Genomic DNA, 22,263 nt, shown 5'->3' with positions numbered 1-22,263 from the left:
GCGGACCCGAACTCAGAACTTCCTCTCTGCTCTAAAAGATACACAACAAAGAGGACGAGGGTCCTGGCTAGTAGCGGAAAGGTCAAAATAAGCAGGAACAGGTCAAAATAAAGGGAACCTTAAAGGGAAGGTCCAAGCAAAAAAAAAAAAATGAGTTTCACTTACCTGGGGCTTCTACCAGCCCCATGCAGCCATCCTGTGCCCTCGTAGTCACTCACTGCTGCTCCAGTCCCCCGCTGGGAGCTTTCTGACCTCGGAGGTCAGGGCCGAATTGCGTACATTTTTACACATTCCCGCTAGTGCAGGAACATTAACGCATACATTTTTACGCGTTAGTGGTGCAACGCGTAAATTTTTGTTCCTGCACTAGCTGGAATGCGTAAAAATGTATGCAATGTGGCCCTGACCTCCGAGGTCAGAAAGCTGCCAGCGGGGGACTGGAGCAGCAGTGAGTGACTACAAGGGCACAGGATGGCTACATGGGGCTGGTAGAAGCCCCAGGTAAGTAAAACTCTTTTTTTTTTTTGCTTGAACCTTCCCTTTAACTTAAAAAAAAGTTTCACTCTTTCTTCTCCTATTACATTCTGTACATGCATTAGGCTTTCAATAAAAGTTTTGATTTAAAAAAAAAAAGTTGCACTTACCTGGGGCTTCCCCAAGCCCCCTGCAGCCCTCCTATGCCCGTGCCATGACTCACTGATCATCCGGTCTGTCGCCGCAGCTCAGTTTTGCTTTTGGCGACTAAGCCTATCGCTAGCCACTGCGCCTGCACAGCCCTGGCCGCGCACATCCTTGTACGCATTCCCATCATCAAGCGCGTCCTGCACAGGCTCAGTAAGAGAAAACCTCCTACTGTGCCAACGCAGGACGCTCTTGATAACAGGAAAACGAACAAGGATGCGCGTGGCCAGGGATGAGCAGGCGCAGTGGCCCGCTAACTCTCAGTCGGCCGAAAACTAAACTAAGCAGTGGCGGGGAACGGAGGATAGTCAAAGACCGGCGCAGGCACAGGAGGGTTGCAGGAGGCTGGGGGAAGCCCCGGGTAAGTGAAACTTCTTTTTTTAAACGGAGTTAAGGTTCCCTTTAAGTGTACCGAAACTCATTTTAGGTTCAAGGATTGTTTTGTTTTTTAAAGCACAGGTAAACCTGAAATGGAACAAGACAAATTCTGAGAGCAACATTTTAATAATATAAATGTAGTGTGTTAAGTTTTATTGTAATTATAACCTTTGCAAATTACACTTTAATACTGAAAAACAAAACCTCCACCTCTGTGAAGCTCTGCACTGCCACCTAGCTGTACAAGGGTGAAACCTCAAAGGCTTGTTACCTCCTGTTAGCGAAGATGGGGCCTTATGCAGGGTACACACAATGCTATATCCATCGATGGGAATTGGGCGATTATTTCCATCATGTACGATCTGCTCTCGTTCGATAACGGGATCAGTTTTACAAAGTTATAATGGGAAAATAAATCCAGTTGTTGATCGGGAGCAGTTTGGACATGTACACACCATGCAACTTCCCGTCAGCGTACCCGTCCAAACAGAGGGGAAATTGCATCGTGTGTAGCCAGCATCACACCTTCTTACTGTTAATTGTAAAGTCCCGCCTTCTCATCAGAAACGTAACTATAGGGGAGCAGTCCATGCTAACTGCAGGGGGGCCCAGAGCTGTGGTGGGACCCCCACTACTACACCCCCTTTTCTCCAAAAAAGGAGACCATTCACCAGATCAGGCCTTTTGTGACTACACGAATGCTTTTTCACTTTTATATTGTTACTAGCCAACCCGCGTCGTAGCATACGCCGCATCTATCTATCTAATAGAGTACGTGCCTCAACCTTGAAGCAAGAAGAAGTAGGCTTTCCATGAGAAAATGTATGCGTGCTCAAACACCAAGTTTAACCCTAGCAAGTCTGGCTTGCAAATCCGGCCTAATTGGCTATTCATGAGGCAATGCTCATGCAAATATGCATTTGCTTTCGCATGCCAAACTATGCAGGGTCCAAAAACCAATACCGCAAAGCGATCGCCCTGCGGGTATTAGTTCATGCTACATTAGCACTATCCAGGAGCGCCACGGGGAGGATTCCGAATGCCCCCATACAACCGGGGGACTGCGGGGTCCCAGGCTCTCTTACTGCCTGGGAACCACAGCGGCACCCCAGGGGGGAAGGCTGGGTGGCGCAGCTGCACCCCCCCAAGTGTGGTCAGCGCCGGGGAGAGCCATCCGCACCCACCTCCCAATATTAAAAACAGGCACTTACCTTAACGTCCATTGCGTTCTGCAACATGCACATTAACTTGGGGGCACCACATGAGAAAGGAGTGAAGCATGGGTCACCCCGAGCTTTAGAGCTCAGGGCTGGCTCACATACAGCACCCCAGAGGGGGGGGAGGACAGGTGCAGACAACTCACTCCAGGGCTCACACCACCGGAGCAAGCCATCCACCACCTGCCTCCAAAGGATACAACTGCAAAAAATGCTTTCCATGAGAAAAATTTTGCGTGCTCAAACACCAAGTTTAACCCTAGCAAGTCTGGCTTTCCAAATCTGGCCTAATTGGCTATTCATGAGGCAATGCTCATGCAAATATGCATTTGCTTTCGCATGCCAAACTATGCAGGGTCAAAAAACCAATACTGCAAAGTGCTCTCTCGCTGCCTGGGAACCACAGCGGCACCCCGGAGTGGGAGGCTGGGTGGCGCAGCCGCCCCCCCCCCCCCCCCCCCAAGCGTGGCCAGCGCTGGGGAGAGCCGTCCGCACCCACTTCCTAATATTAAAAACAGCCACTTACCTTAACGTCCATTGGGTTCTGCTACATGCGCATTAACTTTCTCATGGAAAGCATTATGTGCAGTTTGTATCCTTTGGAGGCAGGTGGTGGATGGCTTGCTCCGGTGGTGTGAACCCTGGAGCGAGTGCGCCTGTCCCCCCCCCCCCCCCCTCTGGAGTGCTGTATGTGAGCTAGCCCTGAGCTCTAAAGCTCGGGGTGACCCATGCTTCTCTCCTTTCTAATGTGGTGCCCCCAAATGAATGCGCATGTAGCAGAACGCAATGGACGTTAAGGTAAGTGCCTGTTTTTAATATTGGGAGGTGGGTGCAGACGGCTCTCCCCGGCGCTGGCCACACTTGGGGGGGGGGTCGTCCACGCCACCCAGCCTCCCCCTCCGGGGTGCCGCTGTGGTTTCCAGGCAGTGAGAGAGCCTGGGACCCTGCGGTCCCCCCAGTTGTATAAAAAGGGGGCATTGGGAATCCTCCCCGTGGCGCTCCTGGAGGCCTGGAGCACACCAAAAACTGCTAGCAGATCCGCAAAATGCTAGCAGATTTTGAAACGCTTTTTCTTATTTTTCTGTAGCATTTCACCTAGCATTTTGCGGTTTTGTAAAGCGTTTTTGGTGTAGTAGATTTCATATATTGTTACAGTAAAGCTGTTACTGAACAGCTTCTGTAACAAAAACGCCTGCAAAACCGCTCTGAACTGCCGTTTTTCAGAGCGGTTTGCGTTCTTCCTATACTTTACATTGGAGGCAGAAACGCCTCCGCAATCCAAAAAATGCCTCACCTCGGGAGTATGCGTTTCAGCAAAACGCCTCCCGCTCTGGTGTGCACCAGCCCATTGAAATACATTACCCAAGCGTATCCGCAGCCGCAAGTGGATCGCAAAACGCTGCCGAACCGCTCTGGTGTGCACTAAGCCGGATAGTGCTAATGTAGCATGTAGCAGGATGACTGCTTTGTGGTATTGGTTTGTGCATGCATTTGCATGAGCATTGCCTCATGAATAGCCAATTAGGCCAGATTTGCAATGTCAGACTTGCTAGGGTAAGGCCTCTTTTCCATGGACTGTGAATAGGCAGTGAAATGGCTCTCAAACTCTCACAACTGCTCACTGCTGCCTGGTAAGTGCTCACTACTGCCTGGTAACTGCTTGCTGCTGCCTGGTAACTGCTTGCTGCTGCCTAGTAACTGCTTGCTGCTGCCTGGTAACTGCTTGCTGCTGCCTGGTATCTGCTCACTGCTGCCTGGTAACTGCTTGTTGCTGCCTGGTAACTGCTTGTTGCTGCCTGGTATCTGCTCACTGCTGCCTGGTAACTGCTTGCTGCTGCCTGGTAACTGCTTGTTGCTGCCTGGTATCTGCTCACTGCTGCCTGGTAACTGCTTGTTGCTGCCTGGTATCTGCTCACTGCTGCCTGGTAACTGCTTGCTGCTGCCTGGTAACTGCTTGTTGCTGCCTGGTATCTGCTCACTGCTGCCTGATAACTGCTTGCTGCTGCCTGGTAACTGCTTGTTGCTGCCTGGTATCTGCTCACTGCTGCCTGGTAACTGCTTGCTGAGCACACAGCTCAATAGTCCGTGGAAAAGAGGCCTTAAACTTGGTGTTTGAGCACGCATACATTTTCTCATGCAAACTACTTCTTCTTCTTGTTTGAAGGTTGAGGCACTTAGTCTATTATATATATAGATGACTAATCTTTCCATTTGTTTTTGTTTTTTATTTCAGTACCTCATTTTATGATAGAGACACGCCACCTCTGGTCAGGGTTGGATTTAAGCCAAGGCCACATAGGCCGTGACCTAGGGCACCACAGGATCAAGCTTGGGTGGGCAGCAGGCTTTACTAGGGGGAAGGGAAGAGTCACCTTGCTACCTATACTGGAGGGAAGGGCGTCATCAGGCTATCTATATGGAAGGGGGGAGGGTCATTGCCTTCTTATACTGGAGGGAAGGGGTGGAGGGGTTATCAGGCTGCCTATACTAGAGGGAAGGGGAGGGGTCATCTGGCTACCTATACTGGAGCGAAGGGGGAGGGGTCATCTGGCTACCTATACTGAAGGAAAGGGGGAGGGGGTCATCTGGCTACCTATACTGGAGGGAAAGGGGGAAGAGTCATCTGGCTACCTGTACTGGAGGGAAGGGGGAGGTGTCATCTTGCTACCTATACTGGAGGAAAAGGGGGAGGGGTCATCGGGCTACCTATACTGGAGGGAAGGGGGGGGTCATCTGGCTACCTATACTGGAGGGAAGGGGAGGCGTCATCTGGCTACCTATACTGGAGGGAAAGGGGGAGGAGTCATCTGGCTACCTATACTGGAGGGAAGGGGGGGGGGTCATCTGGCTACCTATACTGGAGGGAAGGGGAGGCGTCATCTGGCTACCTATACTGGAGGGAAAGGGGGAGGGGTCATCTGGCTACCTATACTGGGGGGAAGGGGGAGGTGTCATCTCGCTACCTATACTGGAGGGAAAGGGGGAGGGGTCATCTGGCTACCTATACTGGAGGGAAGGGGGGGTCATCTGGCTACCTATACTGGAGGGAAAGGGGGAGGGGTCATCTGGGTACCTATACTAGAGGGAAGTGGGGAGGGGTCATCTGGCTACCTATACTGGAGGGGAGGAGGGAGGGGTCATCTGGCTCCCTATACTGGAGGGAAAGGGAAAAGAGTAATCTGGCTACCTATACTAGAGGGAAGGAGGAGGGGTCATCTGGCTACCTATACTGGAGGGAAGGGGAGGGGTCATCTGGCTACCTATACTGGAGGGATCTGGCTACCTATACTGGAGGGAAGGGGGAGGGGTTATCTGGCTACCTATACTGGAGGGAAGGGGGAGGGGTTATCTGGCTACCTATACTGGAGGGAAAGGGGAGGGGTCATCTGGCTACCTATACTGAAGGGGTCGGCTACTGACCGTGGCCTTAGGCGGTAAAGAGTGCAAATCCAGCCCTGCCTCTTGTTCTCTCCAGCCCCCAACTACTAACTTTCCTTTTCCTCCAAAACAGGGGCCCATCCTACAGACAAGGCATTTTGTGGCTACAAAAATGCTTTCTTGTTTTGCAATTTTTATATGATAACAACTTTCCATTTGCTTTTTTTATGCTAGCTCCTCCCATTTATGCTGACAACACATGCGTCAGTTCCGGCGGTGAACTCCGCTGTTAGCCTGGCCCTGATTTATTAAGGTTAGAAGGAAGGGGAAGGCCAAAGAAGATTGTGAAAAAAAAATGGCAAACTGGGTGGTTGTGAAATTGTGTAAAACACTACTTGGGTCATTGCCGATTGTAGTGAGGGAAAAAATGGCAAGTGAAATAGTGGTTGGGCAATCGAAGAAGCATCTATAATAAAATATTGTTCAAAGAGGAAGTGTGGCAGGCACCAGTAAATGCAACACACATCATCTTTTATCGTTGCAAAAAGAAATGGCCGTAAGGTGGGGGCGGGGCACCCTGCATTTCGAGGGCTTCCCTATAGCAACTACAAGATACTCCAACTATCTGCCTTTAGCTTGGGTGCTGATCGCCATACTCTACATACTGCTTTATCACTCTAGCAGCCAATTTATGTAGAGGCTTGCAAATGTTCCAGGCCAATTTATTTAGCACATTGTTATGTCTTTATGTCTTATTTGTTACATTTCCCTGCTTCTAATTAGTACTGCTGTAATGTGTATGTATGGCCACTTGTCCCTAGGGGGCAGTGTGAGACAACAGAGGACTTCTGCTTTCAGGTTCTATATTTTACTGCTAGTAGAGAGAGATCAAAGCATTCCAAGAATTTACAGCACAACTTTTACCGATCCTCAATATGATCTGATATGACCGGAGTGAGAGCAGCAAACATTTTCTTTTTTCAGCCGATAGCTTATTATGTTTATAAGAATACCAACCAGTTTTTTGGGGGTTGCAAAAAAACCTGTTTTTTGGGGGTGCATTATTGCACAACCTCATTTTAAGATTTTTTTAACCACACTTAATTAAAAGCACAGGAATACCTTACAGAGGAACTTAATTTTTACAATAATTATCTATAAATGATTAAGTCAGTGTTTGCCCATTGTAAAATCTTTCCTCTCCCTGATTTACATTCTGACATTTATCACAGGAGACATCTTTACTGCTGGCAGGTGATGTCAGTGGAAAGAGACGCTGCTTGCTTTTTTGGCAGTTGGAAACAGCTTTTATTTCCCACAATGCAACAAGGCTCCCACAGTGTGTTGTCAGAACCATGGTCCTGACATCACACTGTGGGAGGGGTTTCACCACAATATCAGCCATACAGCACCCCCTGATGGTCTGTTTGTGAAAAGGTAAAGATTTATCATGTAAAAGGGAGTATCAGCTACTGATTGGGATGAAGTTCAATCCTTGGTTACAGTTTCTCTTTAAATCTGTGACATCCATTGTGTCATCTTACCCAGCTGCTCTTTTGTCCTCTCAGATGTGTCGCTGCCTTCTGATTGGACGTCGCTGGCCCCGGAGCAGTGGAGCAAGGAGCACGTGTGCGAGTGGCTGCAATACTGCTGCGATACCTACAAGCTGGACGCCACCTGCATCCCCTTCCCCCACTTCAATGTCAGCGGCCTCCAACTCTGCAGCATGAGCAAGGATGACTTCACGGAGTCGGCCGGGGCGTGCGGACACTTCCTGTACAGCGTCCTGCAGGACATTCGCACGCACGGTGAGTCATGGGATACATATATATATAGGGCTGTCTATAGACTTCCTGTACAGCGTCCTGCAGGACATTCGCACGCACGGTGAGTCATGTGATACATATATATAGGGTTGTCTATAGACTTCCTGTACAGCGTCCTGCAGGACATTCGCACGCACGGTGAGTCATGGGATACATATATATATAGGGTTGTCTATAGACTTCCTGTACAGCGTCCTGCAGGACATTCGCACGCACGGTGAGTCATGGGATACATATATATATAGGGCTGTCTATAGACTTCCTGTACAGCGTCCTGCAGGACATTCGCACGCACGGTGAGTCATGTGATACATATATATAGGGTTGTCTATAGACTTCCTGTACAGCGTCCTGCAGGACATTCGCACGCACGGTGAGTCATGGGATACATATATATAGTGTTGTCTATAGACTTCCTGTACAGCGTCCTGCAGGACATTCGCACGCACGGTGAGTCATAGGATACATATATATAGGGTTGTCTATAGACTTCCTGTACAGCGTCCTGCAGGACATTCGCACGCACGGTGAGTCATGAGATACATATATATAGGGTTGTCTATAGACTTCCTGTACAGCGTCCTGCAGGACATTCGCACGCACGGTGAGTCATGGGATACATATATATATATATAGGGTTGTCTATAGACTTCCTGTACAGCGTCCTGCAGGACATTCGCACGCACGGTAAGTCATGAGATATATATATATATATATATATATAGGATTGTCTATAGACTTCCTGTACAGCGTCCTGCAGGACATTCGCACGCACGGTGAGTCATGAGATACATATATATAGGGCTGTCTATAGACTTCCTGTACAGCATCCTGCAGGACATTCGCACGCACGGTGAGTCATGGGATACATATATATAGGGTTGTCTATAAACTTCCTGTACAGCGTCCTGCAGGACATTCGCACACACGGTGAGTCATGAGATACATATATATATATAGGGTTGTCTATAGACTTCCTGTACAGCGTCCTGCAGGACATTTGCACGCACGGTGAGTCTCATGGGATACATATATATATAGGGTTGTCTATAGACTTCCTGTACAGCGTCCTGCAGGACATTCGCACGCACGGTGAGTCATAGGATACATATATATAGGGTTGTCTATAGACTTCCTGTACAGCGTCCTGCAGGACATTCGCACGCACGGTGAGTCATGAGATACATATATATAGGGTTGTCTATAGACTTCCTGTACAGCGTCCTGCAGGACATTCGCACGCACGGTGAGTCATGGGATACATATATATATATATAGGGTTGTCTATAGACTTCCTGTACAGCGTCCTGCAGGACATTCGCACGCACGGTGAGTCATGAGATATATATATATATATATAGGATTGTCTATAGACTTCCTGTACAGCATCCTGCAGGACATTCGCACGCACGGTGAGTCATGAGATACATATATATAGGGCTGTCTATAGACTTCCTGTACAGCATCCTGCAGGACATTCGCACGCACGGTGAGTCATGGGATACATATATATATATAGGGTTGTCTATAGACTTCCTGTACAGCATCCTGCAGGACATTTGCACGCACGGTGAGTCATGGGATACATATATATAGGGTTGTCTATAGATTTCCTGTACAGCGTCCTGCAGGACATTTGCACGCACGGTGAGTCTCATGGGATACATATATATATATAGGGTTGTCTATAGACTTCCTGTACAGCGTCCTGCAGGACATTCGCACGCACGGTGAGTCATGGGATACATATATATAGGGTTGTCTATAGACTTCCTATACCGCGTCCTGCAGGACATTCGCACGCACGGTGAGTCATGAGATACATATATATATATATATAGGGTTGTCTATAGACTTCCTGTACAGCGTCCTGCAGGACATTCGCACGCACGGTGAGTCATGGGATACATATATATATATATATATATATAGGGTTGTCTATAGACTTCTTGTACAGCGTCCTGCAGGACATTCGCACGCAAGGTGAGTCATGGGATACATATATATATAGGGTTGTCTATAGACTTCCTGTACAACTTCCTGCAGGACATTCGCACGCACGGTGAGTCATGGGATACATATATATATATAGGGTTGTCTATAGACTTCCTGTACAGCAACCTGCAGGACATTCGCACGCACGGTGAGTCATGAGATACATATTGTCACAGGAGCCCTAGTGGCTGACCGCACTTAGCCTTCTAAACGGTGCCAGCGCACAGATCGTGTGAACTCTGGTCGCAGTCAATGAGCAGGAACCGTTAAGAATTAGCCGCAGACAACTCAGAAGGGAGCCTGTGAGACACGGGTAATTACAACGTCACCTACTGGTTCAGAGTAAACTGCCACCACCGCGGTTACCATGGGACCGTGGAGCCCACTAACTGACTGACTAGTCCTGCGAATAAAACGGTTAAACACACGGTATTCTGTCTAGCCAACAACAAACAAACAGTAGCGTATCTTCAGAGACCCGGGATCAGTTCTGCGTGTGCTGATAAGCAGGGTAGCGGATAGTGAATGACTTGAAGAAAGTCGTTTATTCACGCAATATAAATAATTAATATATACAGACAATTATTAAAATCACAATTATTAAGACAGTAATAGCCAGTATAAAAAATAAAAGAAGGGAGAAAAATACTTAGTTCCTGGAAAGATGTCCTTTTTGTGGGAAAACAGAGTTCTGGGTTTCAATTTGAGTTCAGAGTTCAGACCAGGTGGATGCCAGCATATCCTCAAGCTGGCATCTGATGAGTGCAAGATGTTTCAGTGTGGAGCATACTGAGTTTGGGTCCTCAGCCATTCTTATGCCCCTGCTTCAGTAGGAGGGAGTGAGGGCGGGGAGCCATACACCCCCTTAGAAGATGAGATGAGCCCTCCCCTTATCCTGGGGGCTAGAAATCATATCTACCCATATATGGGCTCTATCTCACAGAACCGTACAGGTCAGGGCAGATTTATTAACATTTTCAGGTCTGTCTCGATTTACCCAGCGCCCTGATACCAGACATGAGGGGTGGGACCCCTGTGGTATCATCAGGGCATTTTCAAACTGCCTAACTGGCAGTCCTTACCTCAGAATGTTCTGAAACTTGCTCAGAACCAGCACCGGGGCTCATGCTACACTTCCCCCACATTTGGCGAAGCTGCCATCTCAGGAACCCCAGAAATATGACAGATCTGGGAAGTTATGGATTATGCTATGAGACTCAGCAGCTAGAACACATCCTGAATAAACCTAACAGCTGACTTCCCTTTGATCTTTACCAGTGAGCAAGGTGTCAAGACCTCCCGGAGATTTGTAGCCTGCCTGGCTGCACCTAGGCATCCTGATCACCCCTTGGTTAATTAACATCTACATGAGATCAGCTAGGTGTCACCTTATACCTGATGGATGGGCCATCCGCACAGCTTGAAGCCAGGGACTCTCTGGGCCCAGGCTCATTAGCATATCAAAAGAGCCATCCAGCCTTTAGGATGGTGCTCTCTCTACTAAGAAAAGGACTTCAGCTCCCCCTACACACTCAACCCCGATTGTATCGATTTGAAGCGCAATCGATGCAGGGAATCGAGTGCGATCGCTTTTTCTTCACGGGCGGTTCCAGGACGCGCCTGCGGCCCCGCAACCGTCCGTGACACATATATATATATATATATATAGGGTTGTCTATAGACTTCCTGTACAGTGTCCTGCAGGACATTCGCACGCACGGTGAGTCATGGGATACATATATATATAGGGTTGTCTATAGACTTCCTGTACAGCTTCCTGCAGGACATTCGCACGCACGGTGAGTCATGGGATACATATATATATATATATATATATATATATATAGGGTTGTCTATAGACTTCCTGTACAGCGTCCTGCAGGACATTCGCACGCACGGTGAGTCATGGGATACATGTATATAGGGTTGTCTATAGACTTCCTGTACAGCGTCCTGCAGGACATTCGCACGCACGGTGAGTCATGGGATACATATATATAGGGTTGTCTATAGACTTCCTCTACAGCGTCCTGCAGGACATTCGCACGCACGGTGAATCATGGGATACATATATATATAGGGCTGTCTATAGACTTCCTCTACAGCGTCCTGCAGGACATTCGCACGCATGGTGAGTCATGGGATACATATATATAGGGCTGTCTATAGACTTCCTGTACAGCGTCCTGCAGGACATTCGCACGCACGGTGAGTCATGGGATACATGTATATATATAGGATTGTCTATAGACTTCCTGTACAGCGTCCTGCAGGACATTCGCACGCACAGTGAGTCATGAGATACATATATATATATAGGGCTGTCTATAGACTTCCTGTACAGCGTCCTGCAGGACATTCGCACGCACGGTGAGTCATGAGATACATATATATAGGGTTGTCTATAGACTTCCTGTACAGCGTCCTGCAGGACATTCGCACGCACGGTGAGTCATGGGATACATATATATAGGGTTGTCTATAGACTTCCTCTACAGCGTCCTGCAGGACATTCGCACGCATGGTGAGTCATGGGATACATATATATAGGGTTGTCTATAGACTTCCTGTACAGCGTCCTGCAGGACATTCGCACGCACGGTGAGTCATGAGATACATATATATATATATATAGGGTTGTCTATAGACTTCCTGTACAGCGTCCTGCAGGACATTTGCACGCACGGTGAGTCATGAGATACATATATATATATATAGAGGGTTGTCTATAGACTTCCTGTACAGCATCCTGCAGGACATTCGCACGCACGGTGAGTCATGGGATACATATATATAGGGTTGTCTATAGACTTCCTGTACAGCGTCCTGCAGGACATTTGCACGCACGGTAAGTCTCATGGGATACATATATATATAGGGTTGTCTATAGACTTCCTGTACAGCGTCCTGCAGGACATTCGCACGCACGGTGAGTCATGGGATACATATATATAGGGTTGTCTATAGACTTACTGTACAGCGTCCTGCAGGACATTCGCACGCACGGTGAGTCATGAGATACATATATATATATATATATATATATATATATATATATATATATATATATATATATATATATATATATATATATATGGTTGTCTATTGACTTCCTGTACAGCGTCCTGCAGGACATTCGCACGCACGGTGAGTCATGGGATACATATATATATATAGGGTTGTCTATAGACTTCCTGTACAGCGTCCTGCAGGACATTCGCACGCACGGTGAGTCATGGGATACATATATATAGGGTTGTCTATAGACTTCCTGTACAGCGTCCTCCCGGACATTCGCACGCACGGTGAGTCATCGGATACATATATATATATATAGGGTTGTCTATAGACTTCCTGTACAACGTCCTGCAGGACATTCGCACGCACGGTGAGTCATGGGACACATATATATATATAGGGTTGTCTATAGACTTCCTGTACAGCGTCCTGCAGGACATTCGCACGCACGGTGAGTCATGAGATACATATATATATATATAGGGTTGTCTATAGACTTCCTGTACAGCGTCCTGCAGGACATTCGCACGCACGGTGAGTCATGGGATACACATATATATATATATATAGGGTTGTCTATAGACTTCCTGTACAGCGTCCTGCAGGACATTCGCACGCACGGTGAGTCATGGGATACATGTATATAGGGTTGTCTATAGACTTCCTGTACAGCGTCCTGCAGGACATTCGCACGCACGGTGAGTCATGGGATACATATATATAAGGTTGTCTATAGACTTCCTCTACAGCGTCCTGCAGGACATTCGCACGCATGGTGAGTCATAGGATTCATATATATAGGGTTGTCTATAGACTTCCTGTACAGCGTCCTGCAGGACATTCGCACGCACGGCGAGTCATGAGATACATATATATAGGGTTGTCTATAGACTTCCTGTACAGCGTCCTCCCGGACATTCGCACGCACGGTGAGTCATGGGATACATATATATATATGGGTTGTCTATAGACTTCCTGTACAGCGTCCTGCAGGACATTCGCACGCACGGTGAGTCATGGGATACATGTATATACATATATATATATATATATATATATGGTTGTCTATAGACTTCCTGTACAGCGTCCTGCAGGACATTCGCATGCACGGTGAGTCATGGAATACATGTATATACACACATATATATATATATGGTATCCTCCTAATGTTTATGGGTCATCCTCCTAATGTTTACTGTTCTTGTAACAATATTTGTGCTGCTTGGAACTCTGCTGTACATTTGTTAGTTGTATCTATGTTCCCCTTGTCGTCTTATTGTGCTTTGTAAAGCGCTGCGGAATATGTTGGCGCTATATAAATAAAAAATAATAATAATAATAATAATAATATGGTTGTCTATAGACTTCCTGTACAGCGTCCTGCAGGACATTCGCACGCACGGTGAGTCATGGGATACATATATATAGGGCTGTCTATAGACTTCCTGTACAGCGTCCTGCAGGACATTCGCACGCACGGTGAGTCATGGGATACATATATATATAGGGTTGTCTATAGACTTCCTGTACAGCGTCCTGCAGGACATTCGCACGCACGGTGAGTCATGGGATACATATATATATAGGGCTGTCTATAGACTTCCTGTACAGCGTCCTGCAGGACATTCGCACGCACGGTGAGTCATGGGATACATATATATATAGGGCTGTCTATAGACTTCCTGTACAGCGTCCTGCAGGACATTCGCACGCACGGTGAGTCATGTGATACATATATATAGGATTGTCTATAGACTTCCTCTACAGCGTCCTGCAGGACATTCGCACGCACGGTGCGTCATGGGATACATGTATATATATATATAGGGTTGTCTATAGACTTCCTGTACAGCGTCCTGCAGGACATTCGCACGCACGGTGAGTCATGGGATACTTTTATATAGGGTTGTCTATAGACTTCCTGTACAGCGTCCTGCAGGACATTCGCACGCACGGTGAGTCATGGGATACATATATATATATAGGGTTGTCTATAGACTTCCTGTACAGCGTCCTGCAGGACATTCGCACGCACGGTGAGTCATGGGATACATATATATTCATAGGGTTGTCTATAGACTTCCTGTACAGCGTCCTGCAGGACATTCGCACGCATGGTGAGTCATGGGATACATATATATATATAGGGTTGTCTATAGACTTCCTGTACAGCGTCCTGCAGGACATTCGCATGCACGGTGAGTCATGGGATACATATATATATATATAGGGTTGTCTATAGACTTCCTGTACAGCGTCCTGCAGGACATTCGCACGCACGGTGAGTCATGGGATACATATATATATAGGGTTGTCTATAGACTTCCTGTACAGCGTCCTGCAGGACATTCGCACGCACGGTGAGTCATGGGATACATATATATAGGGTTGTCTATAGACTTCCTGTACAGCATCCTCCCGGACATTCGCACACACGGTGAGTCATGGGATACATATATATATATATGGTTGTCTATAGACTTCCTGTACAGCGTCCTGCAGGACATTCGCACGCACGTTGAGTCATGGGATACATATATATATATAGGGTTGTCTATAGACTTCCTGTACAGCGTTCTGCAGGACATTCGCACGCACGGTGAGTCATAGGATACATATATATAGGGTTGTCTATAGACTTCCTGTACAGCGTCCTGCAGGACATTCGCACGCACGGTGAGTCATGGGATACATATATATATATATATAGGGTTGTCTATAGACTTCCTGTACAGCGTCCTGCAGGACTTTCGCACGCACGGTGAGTCATAGGATACATATATATAGGGTTGTCTATAGACTTCCTGTACAGCGTCCTGCAGGACATTCGCACGCACGGTGAGTCATGAGATACATATATATAGGGTTGTCTATAGACTTCCTGTACAGCGTCCTGCAGGACATTCGCACGCACGGTGAGTCATAGGATACATATATATAGGGTTGTCTATAGACTTCCTGTACAGCGTCCTGCAGGACATTCGCACGCACAGTGAGTCATGAGATACATATATATAGGGTTGTCTATAGACTTCCTGTACAGCGTCCTGCAGGACATTCGCACGCACGGTGAGTCATGGGATACATATATATAGGGTTGTCTATAGACTTCCTGTACAGCGTCCTGCAGGACATTCGCACGCACGGTGAGTCATGGGATACATATATATAGGGTTGTCTATAGACTTCCTGTACAGCGTCCTGCAGGACATTCGCACGCACGGTGAGTCATGGGATACATATATATAGTGTAGTCTATAGACTTCCTGTACTGCGTCCTGCAGGACATTCACACGCACGGTGAGTCATTAGATACATATATATATATATAGGGTTGTCTATAGACTTCCTGTACAGCGTCCTGCAGGACATTCGCACGCACGGTGAGTCATGTGATACATATATATATATATATATATATATATAGGGTTGTCTATAGACTTCCTGTACAGTGTCCTGCAGGACATTCGCACGCACGGTGAGTCATGAGATACATATATATAGGGTTGTCTATAGACTTCCTGTACAGCGTCCTGCAGGACATTCGCACGCACGGTGAGTCATGAGATACATATATATAGGGTTGTCTATAGATTTCCTGTACAGCGTCCTCCCGGACATTCGCACACACGGTGAGTAATGAGATATATATATATATATATAGGGTTGTCTATAGATTTCCTGTACAGCGTCCTGCAGGACATTCGCACGCACGGTGAGTCATGTGATACATATATATATATATATATATATATGGTTGTCTATAGACTTCCTGTACAGTGTCCTGCAGGTCATTCGCACGCACGGTGAGTCATGAGATACATATATATAGGGTTGTCTATAGACTTCCTGTACAGCGTCCTGCAGGACATTCGCACGCACGGTGAGTCATTAGATACATATATATATATATATATAGGGTTGTCTATAGACTTCCTGTACAGTGTCCTGCAGGACATTCGCACGCACGGTGAGTCATGAGATACATATATATAGGGTTGTCTATAGACTTCCTGTACAGCGTCCTGCAGGACATTCGCACGCACGGTGAGTCATGAGATACATATATATAGGGTTGTCTATAGATTTCCTGTACAGCGTCCTCCCGGACATTCGCACACACGGTGAGGAATGAGATATATATATATATATATAGGGTTGTCTATAGATTTCCTGTACAGCGTCCTGCAGGACATTCGCACGCACGGTGAGTCATGTGATACATATATATATATATATATATATAGGGTTGTCTATAGACTTCCTGTACAGTGTCCTGCAGGACATTCGCACGCACGGTGAGTCATGAGATACATATATATAGGGTTGTCTATAGACTTCCTGTACAGCGTCCTGCAGGACATTCGCACGCACGGTGAGTCATGGGATACATATATATATAGGGTTGTCTATAGATTTCCTGTACAGCGTCCTCCCGGACATTCGCACACACGGTGAGTAATGAGATATATATATATATATATAGGGTTGTCTATAGATTTCCTGTACAGCGTCCTGCAGGACATTCGCACACACGGTGAGTCATGGAATACATATATATAGGGTTGTCTATAGATTTCCTGTACAGCGTCCTGCAGGACATTCGCACGCACGGTGAGTCATGGGATACATATATAGGTTTGTTTGTTGATTTTGGTACCTGACATCTGTCGCATGATAAGGCTATGTGTAGAGTCACCTACACATACAGCCAGTGGCGTAGCTAAGGAGCTGTGGGCCCTGATGCAAGTTTTACATGGGGCCCCCCCAAGCACTCTATACATAACAATGGATACGGCGCACCAAAACCTGCCAATGGCAACCACAGTGTCTGAGGTGCAAGAAGGGGATGGGGAACAGTGTATTATTGATTACCACTATTCAATGTATCTATAGAAATGATTATTATGAGCACAGGACCAATAGAAAGCTAATACTGCAGTTGAGGGAGGGCCCTTCGGGGCCCCTCTGGCCCAAGGGCCCCGATGCGGTCGCTACCGCTGCAACCCCTATTGCTACGCCCCTGCATACAGCATTCCTCACAACTTTTTGAGATGAGAAAGAGGGACATTTAAGCCACAGCTCTAATCATGCCCCTGCCACACCCCTAATCACGCCCCCACCACACGTTTAATCACGCCCCTGTCTCAACAATAGTTATTTATACCATAAATTCTTCATAAGAGAAATATGCAATTTGATAATTCAAACCCCACTGGTCCTTTCTATCCTCATTAATTTTCCTTCATATTAACATTTTAAAAATTAGAAATAAAATATATCAATTTAAAGGGATGCTTAAGCCTGCAAAAAAAATCAGTTTTCCTCACCTGGAGCTACTACCAGCTCCCTGCAGCTGTCCCGTGCCCTCGCAGTCATTCTCGGATCCATCTGTACCCCGCCGCCAGCTAATTTAATTTTGCCCACAGGCCTGGCCATGCAGGGCCGGCGCTACCATAGAGGCAAAGGGGGCAATTGCCCCAGGGCCCCAGAAATTTCAAATCGACCTTATAGTTTTTGAGAAAATCGATTTTAAAGTTTCAAAGGGAAAAAAATACACATTTAAAAACCTGCCGACTTTAATGGTTAATAGCAAATCTTCCTTTAATGCTAGAAACCCTAAATTTGCAGGATATGTTAAGGAGATCATTGGAAATAAGAGGAAAAAACAATTTTTCAAAAAGACCTTACAGTTTTTGAGAAAATCTATTTTAAAATTTTGAAGGAAAAAAGTATACTTTTAAATGCGGTAAATGTCACTTTTAGTAGCAAACCTAACGGTAGTGTAATTTTACATGCATCAAACGAAAGCGCAATCAATTTCCTGACGGGGTTTCCAGGGGGTCCATACGCAGCCGCAGCGCTTTGGCCAGGGATCGCTATACAGCCGCAATATGGCTGTATGAAAATCCCTGGCATTTTTTCCTATTTTCCCAATTTTTTTTTTACTTTTTAACCCCTTGTACCCCATGCAGGGTCTGGTAGCCAGAATGTGGAGCTCCGACCGATTGGGGCTTCACACCCTGACTATACCAGCTGCAAAATGCCGTTTTTTGTTCCGGGTTATCTGTTGGGGGGGGGCCCAGGTTTATTTTGCCCTGGGGCCCCATTGTTGCTTAAACCGGCCCTGTGGCCATGCCTAGTCTTCTTGCCGTTACCATCCTCAATAGCGTCCTGTGCCTGCGCAGGGCACTATTGCGGACGGGAACGTGAAGAAGGGGACGCATGGCCAGGCCTACGCCTGCGAGGGCACTGGGTGGCTGCAGGGGGCTGGTAGAAGCCCCAGGTGAGTAAAACTCATTTTTTTTTAAGGCTTAAAGAAAACCTGTACTGAAAAAAAGTTCCCCTGGTGGGTACTCACCTCAGTAGGGGGAAGCCTCTGGACCCTATCGAGGCTTCCCCGTCCTCCTGTGTCCCACGGCGGTCTCGCTGCAGCCCCCGGAACGCACAATTTGTTGCGTTGTGCAATATTTACCTTTTCTGGCTTCAGCGGGGGCGCTGTTGCGGCTCTTCTGATGGAGATAGGCGGAAATAGCCGATCTCCGTCGGGTCCGCTCTACTACGCAGGCGCAAGAGCAGTAGACGCCTGCACAGTAGAGCAGCCCGACGGAGATCGGCTGTTTTCGCCTATCTCCGTGGGAAGAGAGGATACTGCGCCTGCGCTGGAACCGGAGAGGTAAATATTTACATCCCCGCCGCTCCGGGAGGATTTTCGCCACCGCCGTGGGACCAAGGAGGACGGGGAAGCCTCAATAGGATCCGGAGGCTTCCCCCACCCGAGGTGAGTACCCCCAGGGGAGGTTTTTTTCATTACAGATTTTCTTTAAGTAAATCTTTAAAGGAAGGGAATAAAGTTAGGATCATTTAAACACACTTTTCAGTACAAAAATACATATATTTATATAGATCTGCACATCAGTCCTGAAAGAGGGACACATGAGGAGAGACAGGGTTCCCAAAGAGAGACTGTCCCTCCGAAAGAGGGACAGTTGGGAGCTTTGATACAGTCAGTATTTTGAGGAGCCACCTTTTGTGGCAATTACGGCTGCAAGTCGATTTGGATTAGTCTCTGAGCTTGCCACATCTTGCCACTGGAAATTTTTTCCAATTCCTGAAGGCAAAACTATTCCGGTTGGATGGTTTTCACCAACAGCAATCTTCAAGTCTGACCACAGATTCTCTGTTGGGTTGCAGTCTGGACTTTGACTAGACCATTCCAACACATTTAAATGCATTTCCCCTTAAAGTGGACCTGAACTCTTGCACAGAAAAGAAGGAAAACATAGATAAATGCACCCTATATGTATTTACAGAGTCTAGCCTGTCCAATTCCCCCTCTTCTGTGACTAATCACCAGTGTAATTTGATCTCTCAGCTGTGTCAGCAGGCTGCCTCGGCAGAGCAGCTAATTTGTAACCACAGGTTAACCCTATGTCTGCTTCCATGAAAGTGGGAAGTAGACACACTGCAGATTTATTGCAGGATTTGTATCAGCTGTAACAAAGAAATGCTTTTCTGTAAAAGTTATTATGCTGTTGTGTGTCTTTTAGAGCAGAGAGGAAGTTCTGAGGTCCACTTTTAAACCAAAGTCAGGTGCAGAACTACAAGTGATTGTGGCACTCAGTTCCTCAGCAATAAGATGTTTTTTGATTTTTTTTTTAGGCACTCCACTGCTGACCAGTATAGAAAAGGCTCCGCCTCCCCGCGACGTTGAATGTAAGTGGCAAAGCTTGTTTGGCTCTTTGGCGAAATCCGGTGTGTTGTATTGTGCTGAGTATGGGAAGTCTCCTCCCGCTGTGGGCGGAGCAGCAGCTGAGAGGCTGAGGAAGAGAATTCCCGCACACAATGATCAGAATTGGGTGCGTTGCGCGGAAGATTTTGCATTTGCCACACATCTAATGTATTTCAATGACATCGCCTCAGACCGTCACATCCCTTTTTTTTTCTGTACGTTTTGCAACTTTTCTGCGTTTTAAAATTGCTGCATCGCTGCTTTTTTTCTGTGTGCGAAAAGCAATTAGAATTTTTTTTTAAAAAGTTAGATACATTCTTATGGAAATTATCTTACATTGGTATACACGAAAATCTGATAAAAAAATTGGTATGCACGAAAATCTGACAAAAAATGCATAAATAATATGCACACAAAAACGCTAAAATTGCAGAGGCAAAATCAAGTGACAAAACAAAACACCCCGCGCAAACATGAAAACTAGAATTTGCATGGATAAGTGTGAACACTGACTAAAGCCTGGTATACACTTTCAACTATGGTTGGCCAATCATTGACAATTTTACCCCCTCTATACAGTGTAAGGGATAACCTACACAATCTGTTCATAGTATTCAATGGGCTATTGGGCTTGATTCACTATACGGTGCTAACACAGTTAGCACGCCTAAAAGCTTTGCACGTGCAAACTAGGGTGCTAAGTAGTTTGCTGAACTCCCCATCAGACAGAAATCTTTGTACCAAGTGTGTACCAAGATTAAAGGTGGCCATACATTTATCGACTTGGTGACCGATCAAGCATCTGACATGATAATCATTACCAAATCGGATGAAAAACAGCTGCTGCCAGGAGCATGTCCGATCGACAATGCAACCAATTTCAAGCTCAACATTGGTTGCATGCATTCATCATACATGCCCTAATGTCAAATGTGGATCCTGGAGGCCAAAGACTAAGTCAGTCCCCACACACAGCATCTCTGCCTGCACACCGTGTGACTGCCTGCCCCAAGACTAAGTCAGTCCCCACACAGCATCTCTGCCTGCACGCCGTGTGACTGCCTGCCCCAAGACTAAGTCAGTCCCCACACAGCATCTCTGCCTGCACGCCGTGTGACTGCCTGCCCCAAGACTAAGTCAGTCCCCACACAGCATCTCTGCCTGCACGCCGTGTGACTGGCTGCCCCAAGACTAAGTAAGTCCTCACACACAGCATCTCTGCCTGCAGGCCGTGTGACTGGCTGCCCGCCCAAAGACTAAGTCAGTCCTCACACACAGCATCTCTGCCTGCAGGCCGTGTGACAGCCTGCCCCTAGACTAAGTCAGTCCCCACACACAGCATCTCTGAGTGCACGCTGTGTGACTGGCTGCCCCAAGACTAAGTCAGTCAGCACACACAGCATCTCTGCCTGCACGCCGTGTGACTGCCTGCCCCAAGACTAAGTCGCTCCGCACACTGCATGCATTTCCGATTCAGATTCCGCTTTTTAATCAGTTTTTACATCCTATTCAGATTCCGATTTGCAGTGTGCAGGGAGCAAACTGCAAATCTGAATCTGAATCGGATGTAAAAACTGATTAAAAAGCGGAATCTGAATCGGAATCACTTGCAGTGTGCAAGAGGCCTAAGTCAGTCCCCACACACAGCATCTCTGCCTGCAGGCCGTGTGACTGGCTGCCCCAAGACTAAGTCAGTCCCCACACACAGCATCTCTGAGTGCACGCCGTGTGACTGGCTGCGCCAAGACTAAGTAAGTCCTCACACACAGCATCTCTGCCTGCAGGCCGTGTGACTGCCTGCCCCAAGACTAAGTCAGTCCTCACACACAGCATCTCTGCCTGCAGGCCGTGTGACTGCCTGCCCCAAGACTAAGTCAGTCCCCACACACAGCATCTCTGAGTGCACGCCGTGTGACTGGCTGCCCCAAGACTAAGTCAGTCCTCACACACAGCATCTCTGCCTGCAGGCCGTGTGACTGCCTGCCCCAAGACTAAGTCAGTCCTCACACACAGCATCTCTGCCTGCAGGCCGTGTGAC

The 22,263-nt window shown here is 47.1% G+C and overlaps 1 protein-coding gene across 1 annotated transcript in view; it reads left to right on the top strand.

Annotated features, from left to right (window-relative positions):
• ELF5 (E74 like ETS transcription factor 5) overlaps positions 1-22,263 on the top strand; it is a 75,313-nt gene that overhangs the window by 41,061 nt on the left and 11,989 nt on the right. Inside the window, exons 3-4 of the mRNA XM_068260194.1 lie at positions 7,223-7,462; positions 20,156-20,209. Coding sequence (XP_068116295.1) covers positions 7,223-7,462; positions 20,156-20,209 — 294 coding nt within the window. The remainder of the gene's footprint in view (positions 1-7,222; positions 7,463-20,155; positions 20,210-22,263) is intronic.

The sequence above is a fragment of the Hyperolius riggenbachi genome, chromosome 11 (genome assembly GCF_040937935.1).
Source record: "Hyperolius riggenbachi isolate aHypRig1 chromosome 11, aHypRig1.pri, whole genome shotgun sequence".
Classification (NCBI taxonomy): Eukaryota; Metazoa; Chordata; class Amphibia; order Anura; family Hyperoliidae; genus Hyperolius; species Hyperolius riggenbachi.
Note: the sequence above shows the minus strand (reverse complement) of the source record. Positions and strands in the feature narration are given on the sequence as shown.